Here is a 15033-nt window from a genome sequence, read left to right as displayed (position 1 = left end):
AGGAAGCTTCCTTGGGAATGCATTACACACATTGCTTATCATTGGCTTTCTGCTTTATAACTCACATTTTGCTTGCTTTCTACATGCTGCCTTTATTTGTTTTAGGCTGTCCACCTTCAGTTATTCCTTCCCATGGAACATTGCCTGTTCATCATCGCTCCTTGTATTCTTTCACAAGTGCACACTTTCTCTAAAAAGGCCTTTACATTCTCTAAAAAGGCCTTTACATTATGTTATTATCTTGTCACATTGGCTGTGCATTTAAAGACCAAGGTCAAATGTCAAGTTCTGTCTTCCAGGGAGCATGGTGTTTACTTTTCTTTATTCAACTTCAAAGTGAGAGGATTTATGTGACAATCCTGCTGGCTACCCTTGTGAGAGAAAAGGCTGTTGGATGGTGGTTTTTAGGTTTTGCCTAGCAATGCGTACGAAGTACGCATGCGCTAGCAAAACCTCTTGAGTTCTATGTCGGGTGATGACCCGCCTCTGTCTATCATTGGCTAGCTCCATAAATGGAGGCTAGCCATTGGGAGACAGAGGCTGTCAATCGCGCTTTCTCTTGAAAACGCGATTCGGGGGCGTTTCTGGTGCTTTTTTAAAGCCCCGCCCCTTTGTCCCGGGCCGCGCTGCGATTGGCTGCCGGCCCGGGACACCCCCGTGACGTCATTCCCGGGCCGCGCTGTGATTGGCTGCCGGCCCGGGACACCCCCGTGACGTCAGCCAATCACAGCGCGGCCCGGGACCTGGCTTGTTCTATTTGTAGAGAGAGCTCTCCCTCATTATTCTTTTATTTAATGTTTTCTCATGTGGGTGTTTACACTGAATGACTTGTGCACCGGCCAATCCTAGAGCGGCCGGCCGGAAGTGCCCGCCCCCCCGCAGCCCGGGGGAAGAAGGAAGACGGCGGCCCAGGAGAATAAGTATGGCGGCCCACGCGGGGCTCCCGTGGCCTGCCTGGAGGGAGCCCCGGGAGAAGCGGAGGACGTTGCCGGTCTCCCATGCTGAAGAGGGAGACCGGAGAAGTGCCCAACAGATTGCCGCCGTCGCAAGGAGCCCCCGCCAGGACGGCGGCCCAGGAGAAGAAGTATGGAGGTAAATGCTCCACTGGGGCACATTTGGAATGCGTGCACCAGGCGGGGGGTGGGGGTTCTGCCACTAGTCTGGGGCTGCACTGCTCTTGATGTCACTGCTCTGTACCCTCGTCTGGGGAGGGAGGGTAAGTGATGAGGCAGGTACTTCTCTGTTTTGTTTGTGAGTCAGCTGGACTGCACAGGCACCGCGACGGCTCTCTCCACAGGAACTCGGCCGTAATCCGAGGCCTGAGCACCGAACATGGGAACGCGCAGGTCCGATGCACGCAGAATGGCAACAATTCGCTTCCCATGGCTTGCTTTCAACAAGTCCCTCTGACACCGCAGCTGAGTGACGGTGAAAGGCTAAAACGGCACAGCCTCGCCCCGGCGGGCTCTGGAGCACTAAAATAGAGGCTTGGTGTTTAACTGGAAGAGACGGGGGAGCAGAGCGACAGGGCGCCGCGGCACAAACTTCTATATTATTTACAGCCTTCCTGAATAATGAATAAACTCTGCACTTTCCACAGTCAAAATATCTGGATAATTTATCATAAGAGGAGGCCCGAGCCGCGGAGGGTCCAAAATCTTTAACCCCTCCCCCACCGCAAGCACTTCACTTAGAAAGGCTTTGCACTTCAGAACCTGAAACACACGACATTCCCGACACATCTGAATTAGCCTCTCCGCAGACTCATTGAAATTCCCAAATAGCAACGCTTCGTGCCATAACGAAAAGAGTTTGTTCAACCAGTGCTGCCAAAATTGCACCTGAAAAGAGGCTTTCTACAGCAGGTGTAAAACTGCCCCCCTTACCCCCCAAAAAACAAACAAGTTCCTTGCCCTCCTGCCGTTAACAAGTGAAGAGCAGCTAATAACGATAGATTTCATAAGTCTCACATGCATTCGTTTCCTAACGCATAAAAGAGAACTTCAACAAATAAACACAGACTGAAAACGGCCGCGGCAGTACATATCTGGACCACTGCCAACGACCTAGCAAGTTATTTTTGTCGCAATCAATAAAACACACTGCTTTCAGACCCCCCCTCGCTCCAATCAGACACCCCCCCTCACCCACACAGCATTCTAAGAACCCATCCCTCCATTGGTGTGCTCGGTACTCTTTGGGTCTGCTTGGCACTACCCGGATCACTTTGCTTTCCCTGGGTCCACTAATCTGTTACCGTTCCCACTTGACCGGAGTGGGCGTCCCTAGAAATAATTAGGGGGGCACTCATTGGGCCTGAGATGAAACTGGTGGTGACCCCAGTAAAGGGGGCATGGGGAGAGCTAAGCATGGGCAATGTATGCAGCTGCCCAGGGATCCGAGCACAGGTCGAAAACATGGGTCCCCTCTTGTGACATGCTACACTATCCACCTGCTCCTCCAGTGTCCCCTCCTCAATTCGATCACATCAAAGCACTACATCAGGGGTAGTAAGCTCTATATACATGTCCCCTTGCCTCCTACACCATTTCAACCTTTCAGCCATGCAGGGGCCAATTTAGTACCATGTAAGCATCACACATCTATTGAAATGGGGGTCGCAGTGTGTGGGGGGCTCGCAGTGTGTAGGGCTTGCAATGTGTGTGGGGGGGTCGCAGTGTGTGGGGGGCTCTGTGTGGGTGTGTGTGGAGGGCTCTGTGTGAGGGTGTGTGGGGGGGTCTGTGTGGGTGTGTGTGTGGGGGGCTCTGTGTGTGTGTGTGGGGGGGGCTCTGTGTGTGTGTGGGGGGGCTCTCTGTGTGTTTGGTGGGGGGGCTCTCTGTGGGTGTTTGTGGGTGTCATTTGCGAGAGATAAAGCTAGTTGCATTGTAAATGACAATGCCATTTATTTATGTTTTTTAAAAAAACATAAATAAAAATAATGTCAAGAGCAATGCCAATAGCTCTAACTTTCACAAAGGCAAAACCATTGCATTGTAAATGCTTGTTTTTCTAGCACACAGCAAAATTTAAATGTATGTACAAGAATATATCAAGATTAGGAAAGCACAAATGAGGCCCACTTTTTGTAATTTTGGAAGAGTGGAGGAAACAAATATGTGTATACGAATAAAACAAATCAATACACTTGATTGATGATACCATGTCAACACATTATCGTTTGTGTGCTGTATGGTTTTATTAGTAAAACTGTGTGTGCAAATTGAAAATGTGTTGTCTGTAATGACAGCGTGCTACTAAAACATGCATACTCCACTCTATGCCAGCCCAATCTACAGTAATCTATTCCACAACACACTCTTCTCCATGTGATTTTACTCCACTCTACACCACTCCAAGTCACACCACTCCACTCGAGTCTACGGTGATCCACTACACGCAACTCTATGCCTACACTCTATGACACAACACTCTACTTCACTCCACAACACCCTATTCCACTCCACTTTACTCCATTCTATGCCACTCCACAACACTATCACCCTCCACAACTTTCTACTTCTCTCTACTCTACTCCATTGTACGTCACTCCACTCTATGACACTTTACTCCACTTCATGCTATGCCACCCCACTCTACAACACTCTATTCTACTTTATGCCAGACATAACACTCTGTGCCCCTCTACTCCACTCTATGCCCCTCCATTATATGCCCCTCCACTCTACTCAACTTCAATACACTCCACTCTACGCCAATCCCCTCTACACCATTCTACTCCACTCTATGCCACTCTCATCTATGCCACTAACATTTAGCTATGCTGAACAGCAGCCACGATGGTGTACAACATGGCGAAACACATTGGCAGAGCCAATAGTTCTTGCAGAGGCTAGACCTACTGGGTTTGCCAATGCTTGTTGTCTTTGTAACAACTTTGGTTTGGAGCCTTTTGGGCCAGATGTACAAAAGGATTTCGCATTTCTTAACGGACAGAATTGCAATTTCAGTCCGTTAAGAAATGCTAAATTGCCTTTCCATATGTACAAAGGTAGAAAGGGAATTGCAAAACACCTACTCAGTAGAAATTGCATTTTGAGATTGCAGTAGAAATTACATTTTAAGATTCCCTAAATAGGCAATCGCAAATAGGGATTTCCTATTACCGATTTCCAAAGCACATGTAAAAAGCATTTCCCAAAGGTGAAATGAGTAGATGATAACCATGTGCAATTTAAAAAAAGCAACTCAAAAGGCTTTTTTTAATGTGCCATAAAGCGCACACATGCCCCTTGGGCATTTGTACGCTTTACATAAGCACCACATTTTTTTGGGGTGTCCATCAAGAGAGGCCTTAGGCTCCATAGGAACCCTTTTTTTTTTTATTTTCAAATTTGCGATTTCCTATTAGGCCCATAGGAACGAATGTTTCAGCATTTCCTAAATAGAGATTTTCTAATAGCGATTCCTACTCTGTAGCAATCGCTATTAGAAAATCTCTATTTTTGTACATTCCATTGTGCATTTCCTAAATTGCGATTTCTTAGGATTCGCTATTTAGGAAATGGAAAAACTGAATTTCAAAAATCTGGGCCAAAGTCTTTATTTTATAAATGCTGTTTTGGCTGGTTGTTGCATATATACTCCATGCGTTTCCTCTGGGGAAGGCCTTTCTTTCTTGTGCTAAGCTACACAGTTTAAGCCAAGAATTCCTAATAGAAATTAGTTACTGGTAGGAGCGAGAACGTTTTTGTCCTGTGAGAACTCATTCAGGACGATGGCCTCTCTACACAGGCATATTATATTGTACATTTCAATATCATCTGTACCTCTCTCATGCCCATCTCTCTCAATTTGCATTCCCACTACCAGCTTAGTCTCTTACATACCCGTTTCTTTCTCAGCCTAACCTCACCCAGCTTCCCATTCTTCTCAAGCTTATTCTTTCACCTTTGGATACTACTTCCGCTCGAACTGAAAACTGGACTTCTCAATATTTCGCCTCCATATTTCTCAGATCCCTCTTGTATTGTCTCACCTGGTTCAGTTTCCCTTACCTTTTCTCCAATTGGTCTTCAACATCTAACTTTGCCAGGCTTACTCTCATATGTGTCTCTACTAGGTTTTCTCTCATTTTCACATCCCTTATTTTGCTAAACCATCATTTATCAGTGTCCCTCTTAGCAAAACGTGTTGCATTGTCTTATCTCTAACTCTGCAATCTCGAAGTTATTGCTATATATGCACGTTTTTCTCTCACTCCCAGTCCTCATGCTTTTAATCCATACCCTCCAATCTTTCTCTCACTATTATGCTCAATTTCTAGTTTTAGCTCCATTTCTGCCTATGTTTCACCCACCTCCATTCCTCAGCTTTTTTTACCCTTGGAATATCAAACTCTCATATATATCTGTTTCGCTCTTTCATTCATCTAAGTCACGTTTTCAGCTGTTTCCCTTACACCTGCATCTCGCCATTCTCCTTTTCACATCTATCTTTACCTCTACATTTCTCATATTTTTAAAATGCTGCCAGTCGTGCTATTTTCTCACTCTCAGATTTCTTATATTCACCATCACTCACCTTCATCACTTCCAGTTTCTCTCATCTTTGCATCTTAGCCGCTCATTTCAAATTCATTCACCTTTTCAACCGATCCCTACTTCACCTTCTCTCATCTCTTACTTTAATAATTATTCTCTCGTCCATTGCACTTATTGTGCCTCATCAATATCACTCGACTCTCCGCCTGCACAGTACCTAATCTACTGTCTTGAATCCAACTCCCAATCTGTCACTGATACAGGAATGACGGCAGCCCTTATCCACTTGGATTTGAGCGCAACCTTCTCTCACACTTTGCTTCTTAGGAAACGTGTGCAAACAGGATTCATGGCACGGCCCTTCAATGGTTCTGCTCCTTTTTGCACAATCGGCCTTTTCAAGTAACTTTGAAACCACATTATTCTACTGTATGGCAGATGCCTTTTGGGATTCCACAAGGATCCTCTCTGAGTCCCATTCTTTTTCAACATATACGTCCGCCCTTTGGTGGACATAGTGGAGGCTTTTGGTCTTACTTTTGCTGTGTTGATGACACGCGGATTGTCATCTCCATATTGGAAGCTGCAGAGTGCACACATTTTAGACTATGCCTTGTTGCAGTGGCTCATTAGATGGGAAAACACTGCCCCAAACTTATTTTAAGGATAACATATTAGCAGCAAAACAGAAGTCCTGGTTATGGGAAATCAGCCTCATTTGTGACGCCTGAAATGGTAGCCAGAAGACCTGGAGACACTCCCTACTCTGAAAACAGGCTGTTAAGAACCTTGGGAAATGGCTGGTTGGCAAGTTTCTGATGGACTAACAAAAATATAGGGTGTTTGGTTTCCCATTTCCTCCCAAATTATGGTTGTCCAGGCATTCATAATGTTTCCCCTTGATTATACTAATGTGCTTCATCTGGGGGCTCCCAAGTCATCCCTGAAGAGGCTTCAGAGTATTCAGAATGTAGCAGTTTGCTTTCTCTGTCATGTTCCGAAACATGTCTCCGTTTCTACCCAGCACCGGAGCCTTCATTGGCTCACTATTAATAAGTATTATGTTTAAATCAATAGCTTTATGCACAAAGCCATGACTTAGACATTACGCTGGGATTTAAGGAATCTAGTGCATCCTTACCTTTCTAATCGTCCACAACGCTTGGGCAACGAGAATTTAGTGGTGATCCCACAAGTCAGTCTGGTAAGACAGGGAGGTCACTCTTTTAAATATCTTGGCCTAAACTTTGTAACTCCGTGCCCTCTTCTAAAAGGCTTTTTACATCTACTGAGGGGTTCTGCAAACAACAGTCGAATACCTGGTTATTCTAATCATACCAGATCTACCTAGATCTGTTATGCTAGGAAGCTCTGTAGGGCAGCCATGCACTTTATAAATCACAATAACATAACATACACCTTACATTCTCAGTCTTCCAGCTTTCCGATTACTCAAGCTCTAATTCTGTCACCTCTCTTGAAAACCTATTTCTTCACCACTTTTTTGTATGTAGCTCCCCTCTTTCTTGCTTATCTCTTCCCTATCTCTGTTTCTGTTCTCCATCTAGCGCCCTACTGATACTCTTCTTTCTTGGTTCTCCCTCTCTCACCTTCTTGCTGTGCATATTCGTGTCTTTCCCTCACTAACTGTCTTCTGCTCTCTCCTGGTCAACCTCTCTTGCTGGTTTTACCACTGACTTACCTTTTCCTCCCACTGTCTGTCTTCTTACCCTGTACGTTCCTCTTTTATTCTTTGTCTCCCTATGCTTTTCCCCCACATATTTACACTTGTTTTTTACCACTCTAAACTACATAAATAAGACTGTCAATAAAATCCCGTTCTGTGATTCGCTGCAAGGACAAATCTACGGGGTAATTCCAGTTTTCCCTATTATAAAACATTGTATGTGCACCTAGAAGGGGCCTTTTGTGGCATGTACAGACTGTAATAATACATTCAAATTCATAATTGAAAACTCTGCAAAAGCGTGGAATTTTACTCCATTTTCCAAAATATTCTTTCAGGTTGCGATTCTCCATTCATGCCGAGTGCAGCGGATCCATGCAGAACGGCCGCCTAAACCTGTAAGTTTTTCATTGCCCATGTGTGTCTCGTTTCCTCCCCATCTCCATAATGCTTCTCTTGTTTATCTGTGGTTGTTTCAGCCTTGGGCTTTAGTCAGCCTGTTTGCGGTTTCTCTGACACCGTCCTATATTCGTTCCCTCCAGTCTGATGGTGCGTCGGTGTCACGGCGCTGACCTCTTCCTGTACATTCCGCCCCATCTCTCTGGATCACTTGCTGGCTCGCTCCTCTCCCTGCGTGAGTTTCCTCCTCCTGTCTGTCTCGCTCTTCTGCCTCACAGGCGGCGCCGGAAGATGCCTGCTCGTCAGTGTGTGTGAGCCGGAAGAGGTGTGGGCTCGGAGCTCAGCCCTGCCCTCGCCTCTTCTGTTCCCAGCGCTCTGGGGCCGAGGTGGGGAGGGCGGTACCCAGCGCGGGAGGAGGAGGCTGGCGCTGCCCACCCTGCATCCGGCGAGGCACCGCAGCTGGGATGCAGCGCCCCAGCTGACCCTGCCACCCCACCGGAGCCCTACAGGGGCAGAACCCGCCAATCAGGACAGAGCCACGACAGGGTGCAGATATGGCTGCGGAACTGCAGGGCAAGTACCAGAAACTGGCACAGGAATACTCCAAGGTAAGAGCAGCACGGCAGCCCCCTCTCCCTCTTCACAGGGACCGGAGGATGCTCGAAATATTCAGTGTCACTCATTGGGGGGCAGGGGGCAGCCTACGTAGTGACACTGTTAAGCTTTGTTCTTCTGCAGAGTCACTGTGCACAGTGTGTTTCAGCAGATAGCTATGTATCATCACTGTGCAGTGTGTTTCAGGTGATAGTTACGCATCTTCACTGTGTTTTAGTGCAGTACCAGATTCACACTGAGTATTATCTCCGCCCTCAGACTGAGAGTCATACTGTTGTGAGTATGTTATGTGTATTTGCATAGCACACAACTCACCCGGGAAGGTATCCTGGCGCTGAAGCAGGGGAGAGTCATACTGCTCGTTGTGAGCATGTTATGTGTATTTGCATAGCACACAACTCACCCGGGAAGGTATCCTGGCGCTGGAGCAGGAGAGTCATACTGCTGGTTGTGAGCATGTTATGTGTATTTGCATAGCACACAACTCACCCGGGAAGGTATCCTGGCGCTGAAGCAGGAGAGTCATACTGCTCGTTGTGAGCATGTTGTGTATTTGCATAGCACACAACTCACCCGGGAAGGTATCCTGGCGCTGAAACAGGAGAGTCATACTGCTCGTTGTGAGCATATTAGGTGTATTTGCATAGCACACAACTCACCCGGGAAGGTATCCTGGCGCTGAAGCAGGAGAGAGTCATACTGTTGTGAGCATGTTATGTGTATTTGCATAGCACACAACTCACCCAGGAAGGTATCCTGGCGCTGAAGCAGGGGAGAGTCATACTGCTCGTTGTGAGCATGTTATGTGTATTTGCATAGCACACAACTCACCCGGGAAGGTATCCTGGCGCTGGAGCAGGAGAGTCATACTGCTGGTTGTGAGCATGTTATGTGTATTTGCATAGCACACAACTCACCCGGGAAGGTATCCTGGCGCTGAAGCAGGAGAGTCATACTGCTCGTTGTGAGCATGTTGTGTATTTGCATAGCACACAACTCACCCGGGAAGGTATCCTGGCGCTGAAACAGGAGAGTCATACTGCTCGTTGTGAGCATATTAGGTGTATTTGCATAGCACACAACTCACCCGGGAAGGTATCCTGGCGCTGAAGCAGGAGAGAGTCATACTGTTGTGAGCATGTTATGTGTATTTGCATAGCACACAACTCACCCAGGAAGGTATCCTGGCGCTGAAGCAGGGGAGAGTCATACTGCTCGTTGTGAGCATGTTATGTGTATTTGCATAGCACACAACTCACCCGGGAAGGCATCCTGGCGCTGAAGCAGGAGATGTATGGGCCGACTGGCCGAGCCAGAGTCATTGCTAGGTGAAGAGCTCAGATCTCCAGTTTCTTGTGGAACTGATGAACCAAGGAGGAGGCCCTGATGTTCAGATAGTTCCAGGCATTAGGAGCGAGGTAGGAGAAGGCACGACTGCTGGACACGGTTCTGCGTTTCCAGGGTGTGTGTGTATGAGTAGGAGTCCGGTTGAATGGAGGTGTCTGGCGGGTTTGTGGAAGTATATGCGGTTGTTGAGGCTAATGTAGAAGGCTTTGTTTTGGTGTGAGTTTGAAGAATTCTTGTTTGTGTATTGGGAGCCACTGGAGCTCTTTGAGGTGCAGGGTGATGTGAGTGCCCGGTGGGAGGTTGGTGAGCCTGACAGCTGAGTTTTGTATGGTCTGGAGTTTTCTGGTCAGTTGAGCAATGATTCCAGCATAGAGAGCGTTGCTGTAGTTCGGCTTGTTCGTGACGAGTGCTGCGGTCACAGTCTGTGAGTACTGGTGAAAAGCCATTTGAAGACCTTTGCTGCGTGAAAGCAGGAGAATAAGACTGCATTCACCTGGCCAGTTGTGGTGAGTTGTTTGCCAATAACTATTCCGATGTTCTTTGCGTGGGTTTCTAGTAGGGGTGTGGGTGTTAGTTGGGCAGGCCACCAGATGTGGTCCCAGAGCGAGGTGTCTTTTCTGAAGATTACTGCCTCCATCTTAACAGCTTGGGTTCTTAGTGGGCAGAGAGCGTTATCCAGACTTTTCTGTGTGAAACAGCACCTCAAACTTCTGGCATATCTTCGCATTCTCCTAACTACTCACTGTGCACAGAGTTCCCATTTCAGCAAGCACATTCACATACTCCCTGCTATGAGCTAGAACATTCATAGCACCCCAGCCCTCCACATTGTGGGCTAGATCACTGCAGGCTTCTCAATGTGAACTATAGCATCCCTGTGTACACATTATAAGCAAAACAATAATAATTCCATCCATCTGATTTGCAGCATCCCTGGAATCCCGAGATACTGCAGTCAGACTCCTTCCTATGAGCTGAAGGATTATGAACTCTTCACAGTAAATCCACAAAGTCATCCGTCTAATTCACAGCATCCTCAGGCCTCTCAGTGTGAACGGAGTATCCCAAGATTCTTGACTGTGAACTGAGCAGCCAAAGAATTACCTCCATGAGCTGTGTATTCACAGATTGCTGTGAACTAAACACCTACAAACTCTTAACTGTGAAATTATCACTGAACTGAGCATTTCCAGATTTCTCACTGTAAATTAATCCTTCCTAAACTCCTCACTGTGAGTTCTTCAAGTAGAAATCCTAATGTTTTTTGTTGTTTGTTTGATAAACCTCAATAAAACTTTCTGAACTAAAACGAAATCCTAATGTTCGTGGTTTGCAGATAGTTCATGATAAGCTAAGAAGCCAGAGCTCATCTGTATAGAAGCAGTTGTTCCAAAAATTATGGAAAGCAGTACCATGACAAAGGTACAGGGTCACAATTCTCATTAAAATGTTCAAGAACAGATGTTGTACTGGCTGATATCCCCATAGAGGTGGTACAGCATTAAGGAACAAGGGTATTTTCTTTACTGCTTGGCTGTTTTCTGTTAGAGGGGTGCAGTCTCCAATTGGTTGCTTGTTTATTTAACCCTATGAGGAAGAGTTCCCTTTCGGTTCTTTACTGTTTTATTTGCAAGCAAAGGGTGCTTGATAATTGTTTGGGTTATGGAAAGGATTTCTGCTACAAAGGCGATAGAGATTTTGCCTTGAAGCGCTCAGCACCTTAATGCAATATGCAAGCTTATCTCCTAAAAACTCCTATCACTTTCGATATTAAGTAGCAATAGAAGTCTGAGGTTGAAGTGATGGTCCATACCTTCCACTGATAACTATCACTTTAGTGCTTTTATATAACAACTGTTGTATGTAGGCTCACCTCTCTCATGGAACTAAACTACTCCAGAGGAACTCAAACCGCTCCATAAAGGAATCTTTTTAATGTTTTCGCCTGCAAACTCCTTGTTACTATTTCACCTTTAATCAGTTCTTGGCGAGGGAGGTGATCAGCTGGTCTTCGGTGACTTTGCTCCGGCAGCGGCGAGACAGCTGTTGGGTGCGGTGGTGCGTGGTTCGTTTCTTGTAGGTGAAATGGATGCAGCGGTGGTCTGTCCAGTGGAGTTCGGTGGTGTGGTTGAAGGCGACGTGGGAGCCTGTGAAGAAGACGGGATCCTGGTGTGGCCGGCGGCGTGGGTGGGTGCGGTGACGAGTTGTGTGTGGCTGAGGTTGGCGATCAGGGTGGAGGAGTTGGCATCATTGTTGTTCTCGATATGGAAGTTCAGGTCCCCGAGGAGGATGTAGTCCGTGGAGGCGAGTGCGTGGGTGCTGGCGAGGTCGGCGATGGAGTCGCTGAACTGAGCCCAGGGTCCGGGGGTTCTGTAGATGAGTGTTCCTCTGAGGATGGTGTTGGGGTCGGTGTGGATCCGGAAGTGCAGGTGTTCGGCGGTGTTGAGGGTGTCGTCTGCGTGGGTGGCGACCTTGAGGGTGGACTTGTGGACGATGGCTATTCCTCCTCCGATTCCGTTGGCGCGATCCCTGCGAGTGATCTTGTAGCCGTCCGGGATGGCTTATGGCGATATCGGACGCCGAGGAGTCGTTCCACCAAGTCTCGGTCAGGAAGGCCACATCTGGGGCGGAGGTGTCGAGCAGATCCCAGAGCTCGACGGCGTGTTTGCGTGCGGAGCGGGTGTTGATGAGTATGCAGCGAAGGTGGTTGGGTCCAGTCCTTGGAGGTTTGGTGGTTCTGTCGCAGGTGAAGCTGCAGGTGTGGCAGGAGAAGGGTCCGAGGGTCCGTTTCGGGGCAGCCTGGAAGCAGGTGTGTTTTCGGCCGGCGTTGAGTGCGTGGAGGGTGCTGGCGTCGGGTTTGCTAATAATGCTAATAATGTTAGCAAATTGAATTTTGCCTACTGCTGGATAGGAGCTTCACTCAGAGATGCCCATTATGTTCACCAGTGAAATAATCATTATGTCTAAAATACGAAAGTTATTGTTCAGGCTGATACTGTGGAATGGTAGAAAGCATGCAGTTACTGCCTATGCCACTCAATGACTTTTTTTCAGCTTTAACTAATAATCCTTTATTTTATTCGATTCATACACCAGGGAAAGCACATGCAGTTTAACAGGTGGTTGGGCCTGACAGCACTGTTTTGCCGACAATTGGTATTGTTGAATAAATATTCCTTTTGGGGGCAAGTTGTAGATTAATGTAGTTTGAGAACCACCAATAATGTGCCGTAAACATTTAGGGATATTTATAGCTGTAAATCAAGAATTCTGAGATGGCAGATCTTTGAAATGAGTCTTATTACCAATTTATGAAAGTTTCGTTGAGTTGAGCATAACCCCTAATCTGACCTGTTATTACACATATCTGACTCTTACCAAACTCTTAGAAAATAATTGAATTTGAAATATGTCTCTGAGCTAGACTGAATGCTACAACATATTGTTGTGGCTGGGTTCTGTGTCTGAGGAGACCTGTCAGTTTTCAGTGGGCTGTGACTGCAGTGAATACACCTTTGAAAAACATACTTGCTAAACATTTACAAAGAAGCACTTTGGACTTAAAATTGCTCAATGTGAGTAAAATGAGACTTATAGTGCAGATCTTTTGGTCAGTCAGCTTTGCACAATAGATGATTACACTCTGAGTGAATTATTTATACAATGGTAAATGTCTATGGGAGAAACCAGGAGAAATGTGTACTATAGAGCCTGTTCCTTTGAACTGGTGACTTAGCAACCAAAATCCTTGGAACCTGCAGCATGAGACTCTTTCCTAGAGAGCATGGATTAAACAGTTGCAAGTTTGTCAGCTGGCTCACCATACCATGTAGTCCTTTTCATTGCCTAAAACCATATGTTTATGGAAACTTAAAGCCTTTGCCGCAGCCAATTATTTCTAGTATCTTGCTTTGCCTTTATGAACTCTTCAGGTTGCATGAAAGCCACTGTTACCCATAATGTGAGGACAAGTTTAGACATTTTCTGACACACCCTTAGGTTGCAGAAGTTAACGTCAAAGCCCTGTGAAAGGTAGTGTAAGGGAATGTGCTACTTGGCATAGCTCACAAGATGTGCTTGGCCATGATGAATAATGGCCCTTTAGGGAATGCCTAAAAGTGCAGACCTATCAATCTGCTCAATGGTGGTAATATTTTTGCAAGCTCCTGTAGAGTGGTACACAATTTTTCACAATCAGTTTTTCACACGGGCAAGCTCTGTCTGGATTTCTTAGTTTTACCTGCCACTTTTATCAGAGTTGAAAGAAACAGTCTGGTTTATTCTGCAACAAACCTGTATTGAACCTGTGATTGTCAGTATGATACAGATCACATATTCCAATATCTCTTCCCACATTCATTTTGGCTCCTCTGGCTAGCAGAACATTGGAGATACTGGTAGTCAATGTTTGCCTCACTCTCAAAGGTCGTTGGAGAACCTGTGGATCCCTCCCCAAGACTTGCTGTACTAGGTATCCTCAAACACTTTGGAGTTTTGAGGGGTGACAGCTCCCTTTTGGGTATTGGTACAGTGTTCGAAAAACGAGGCATTGCAAAACATTGGAATTCCTCATCACACCCAATCCTGGTGAGCGGCGATGGACTCGTGTATTTAACTTGAGGAGCCGATCTATATGTCCAGATGCCGTCCTCGCAAACATGAAAGAATCTAGTGGAAATGGTCTGCACACAATGGACTAGATTGATAAGCTTTCTGAGGCTCCTGACTGGGTGTCACACTGTATTCTCTAATTACTCTGTTGCCAGACTGTCATTTGTTCTGTTGTTGCAAATCCCAAAAATGAAGAAAACAAATGAAATTTTGTTTATGAAAAAAAATTAAGCAGAATTATATTGTCACCCTCTGTTTATTTAAGTATTGTAAGAATGATGTGGAGAAATTGCTTGTTCAGTAATTGTCAACCCTCTAAGATAGCTGCTGGCCTTCTTCCTCATATACGGTATGTGGATGACTCTATTGTGATCCCCATAACAGAGAATACACTATTCTGGCTCATTGAGATGTTTCACTTTGTTGTCTTCTTAAAAACAGTTGTTCAAGACCTGTGCAATGCCTTGACATGCTTTCCGGCTTGAGAAAGTGCCCTACTTATACTATTGGGGTCCTAACCTTTCATCTGATGGCAGTTGGGGTGATTCACATCAAGACTTGGAGTCTTACTTGAAGCAAGCAAAAAAATACATTAGCTGAATTCAGTAGGAAGTATGAAGGTGATTCTCTGGAACCCTTGTTTGAGGCAAGTGACGTAGAGGATAAGATCTGTGGGGCCATGGGACAAGGAAATGCTCTCCGAGCAATGGAGAAGCTGTGTCTGATAGAGCAGCTAGCTTTTCCAAAGGGAACATTTTCTGTTTTTGTTATCCTAAAAGCTGCATGGAAGGTGAATTTGATATTATAAATGCTGTGGTTGTATCTGATCCTTTTGATAAACCAACATTCTAAAGGTTCTGATGAATCAATTTC

The 15033-nt window shown here is 46.0% G+C and overlaps 1 protein-coding gene across 2 annotated transcripts in view; it reads left to right on the top strand.

Moving 5' to 3' along the window:
• The first annotated feature begins 7894 nt into the window (after window positions 1-7894).
• Window positions 7895-15033, top strand: part of PPP1R21 (protein phosphatase 1 regulatory subunit 21) — a 374265-nt gene continuing 367126 nt past the window's right edge. Inside the window, exon 1 of one of the 2 annotated variants that reach the window (XM_078649644.1) lies at window positions 7895-8195. In XM_078649644.1, the coding sequence (XP_078505770.1) occupies window positions 8142-8195 (54 nt within the window). In that variant the 5' untranslated portion in view covers window positions 7895-8141. The remainder of the gene's footprint in view (window positions 8196-15033) is intronic. The other variant, XM_078649645.1, reaches the window with a different exon arrangement.

The sequence above is a fragment of the Lissotriton helveticus genome, chromosome 6 (assembly GCF_964261635.1).
Source record: "Lissotriton helveticus chromosome 6, aLisHel1.1, whole genome shotgun sequence".
Taxonomy (NCBI): Eukaryota; Metazoa; Chordata; class Amphibia; order Caudata; family Salamandridae; genus Lissotriton; species Lissotriton helveticus.
The sequence above is the reverse complement of the archived record's forward strand: the minus strand, read 5'-3'. Positions and strand labels throughout refer to the sequence as shown.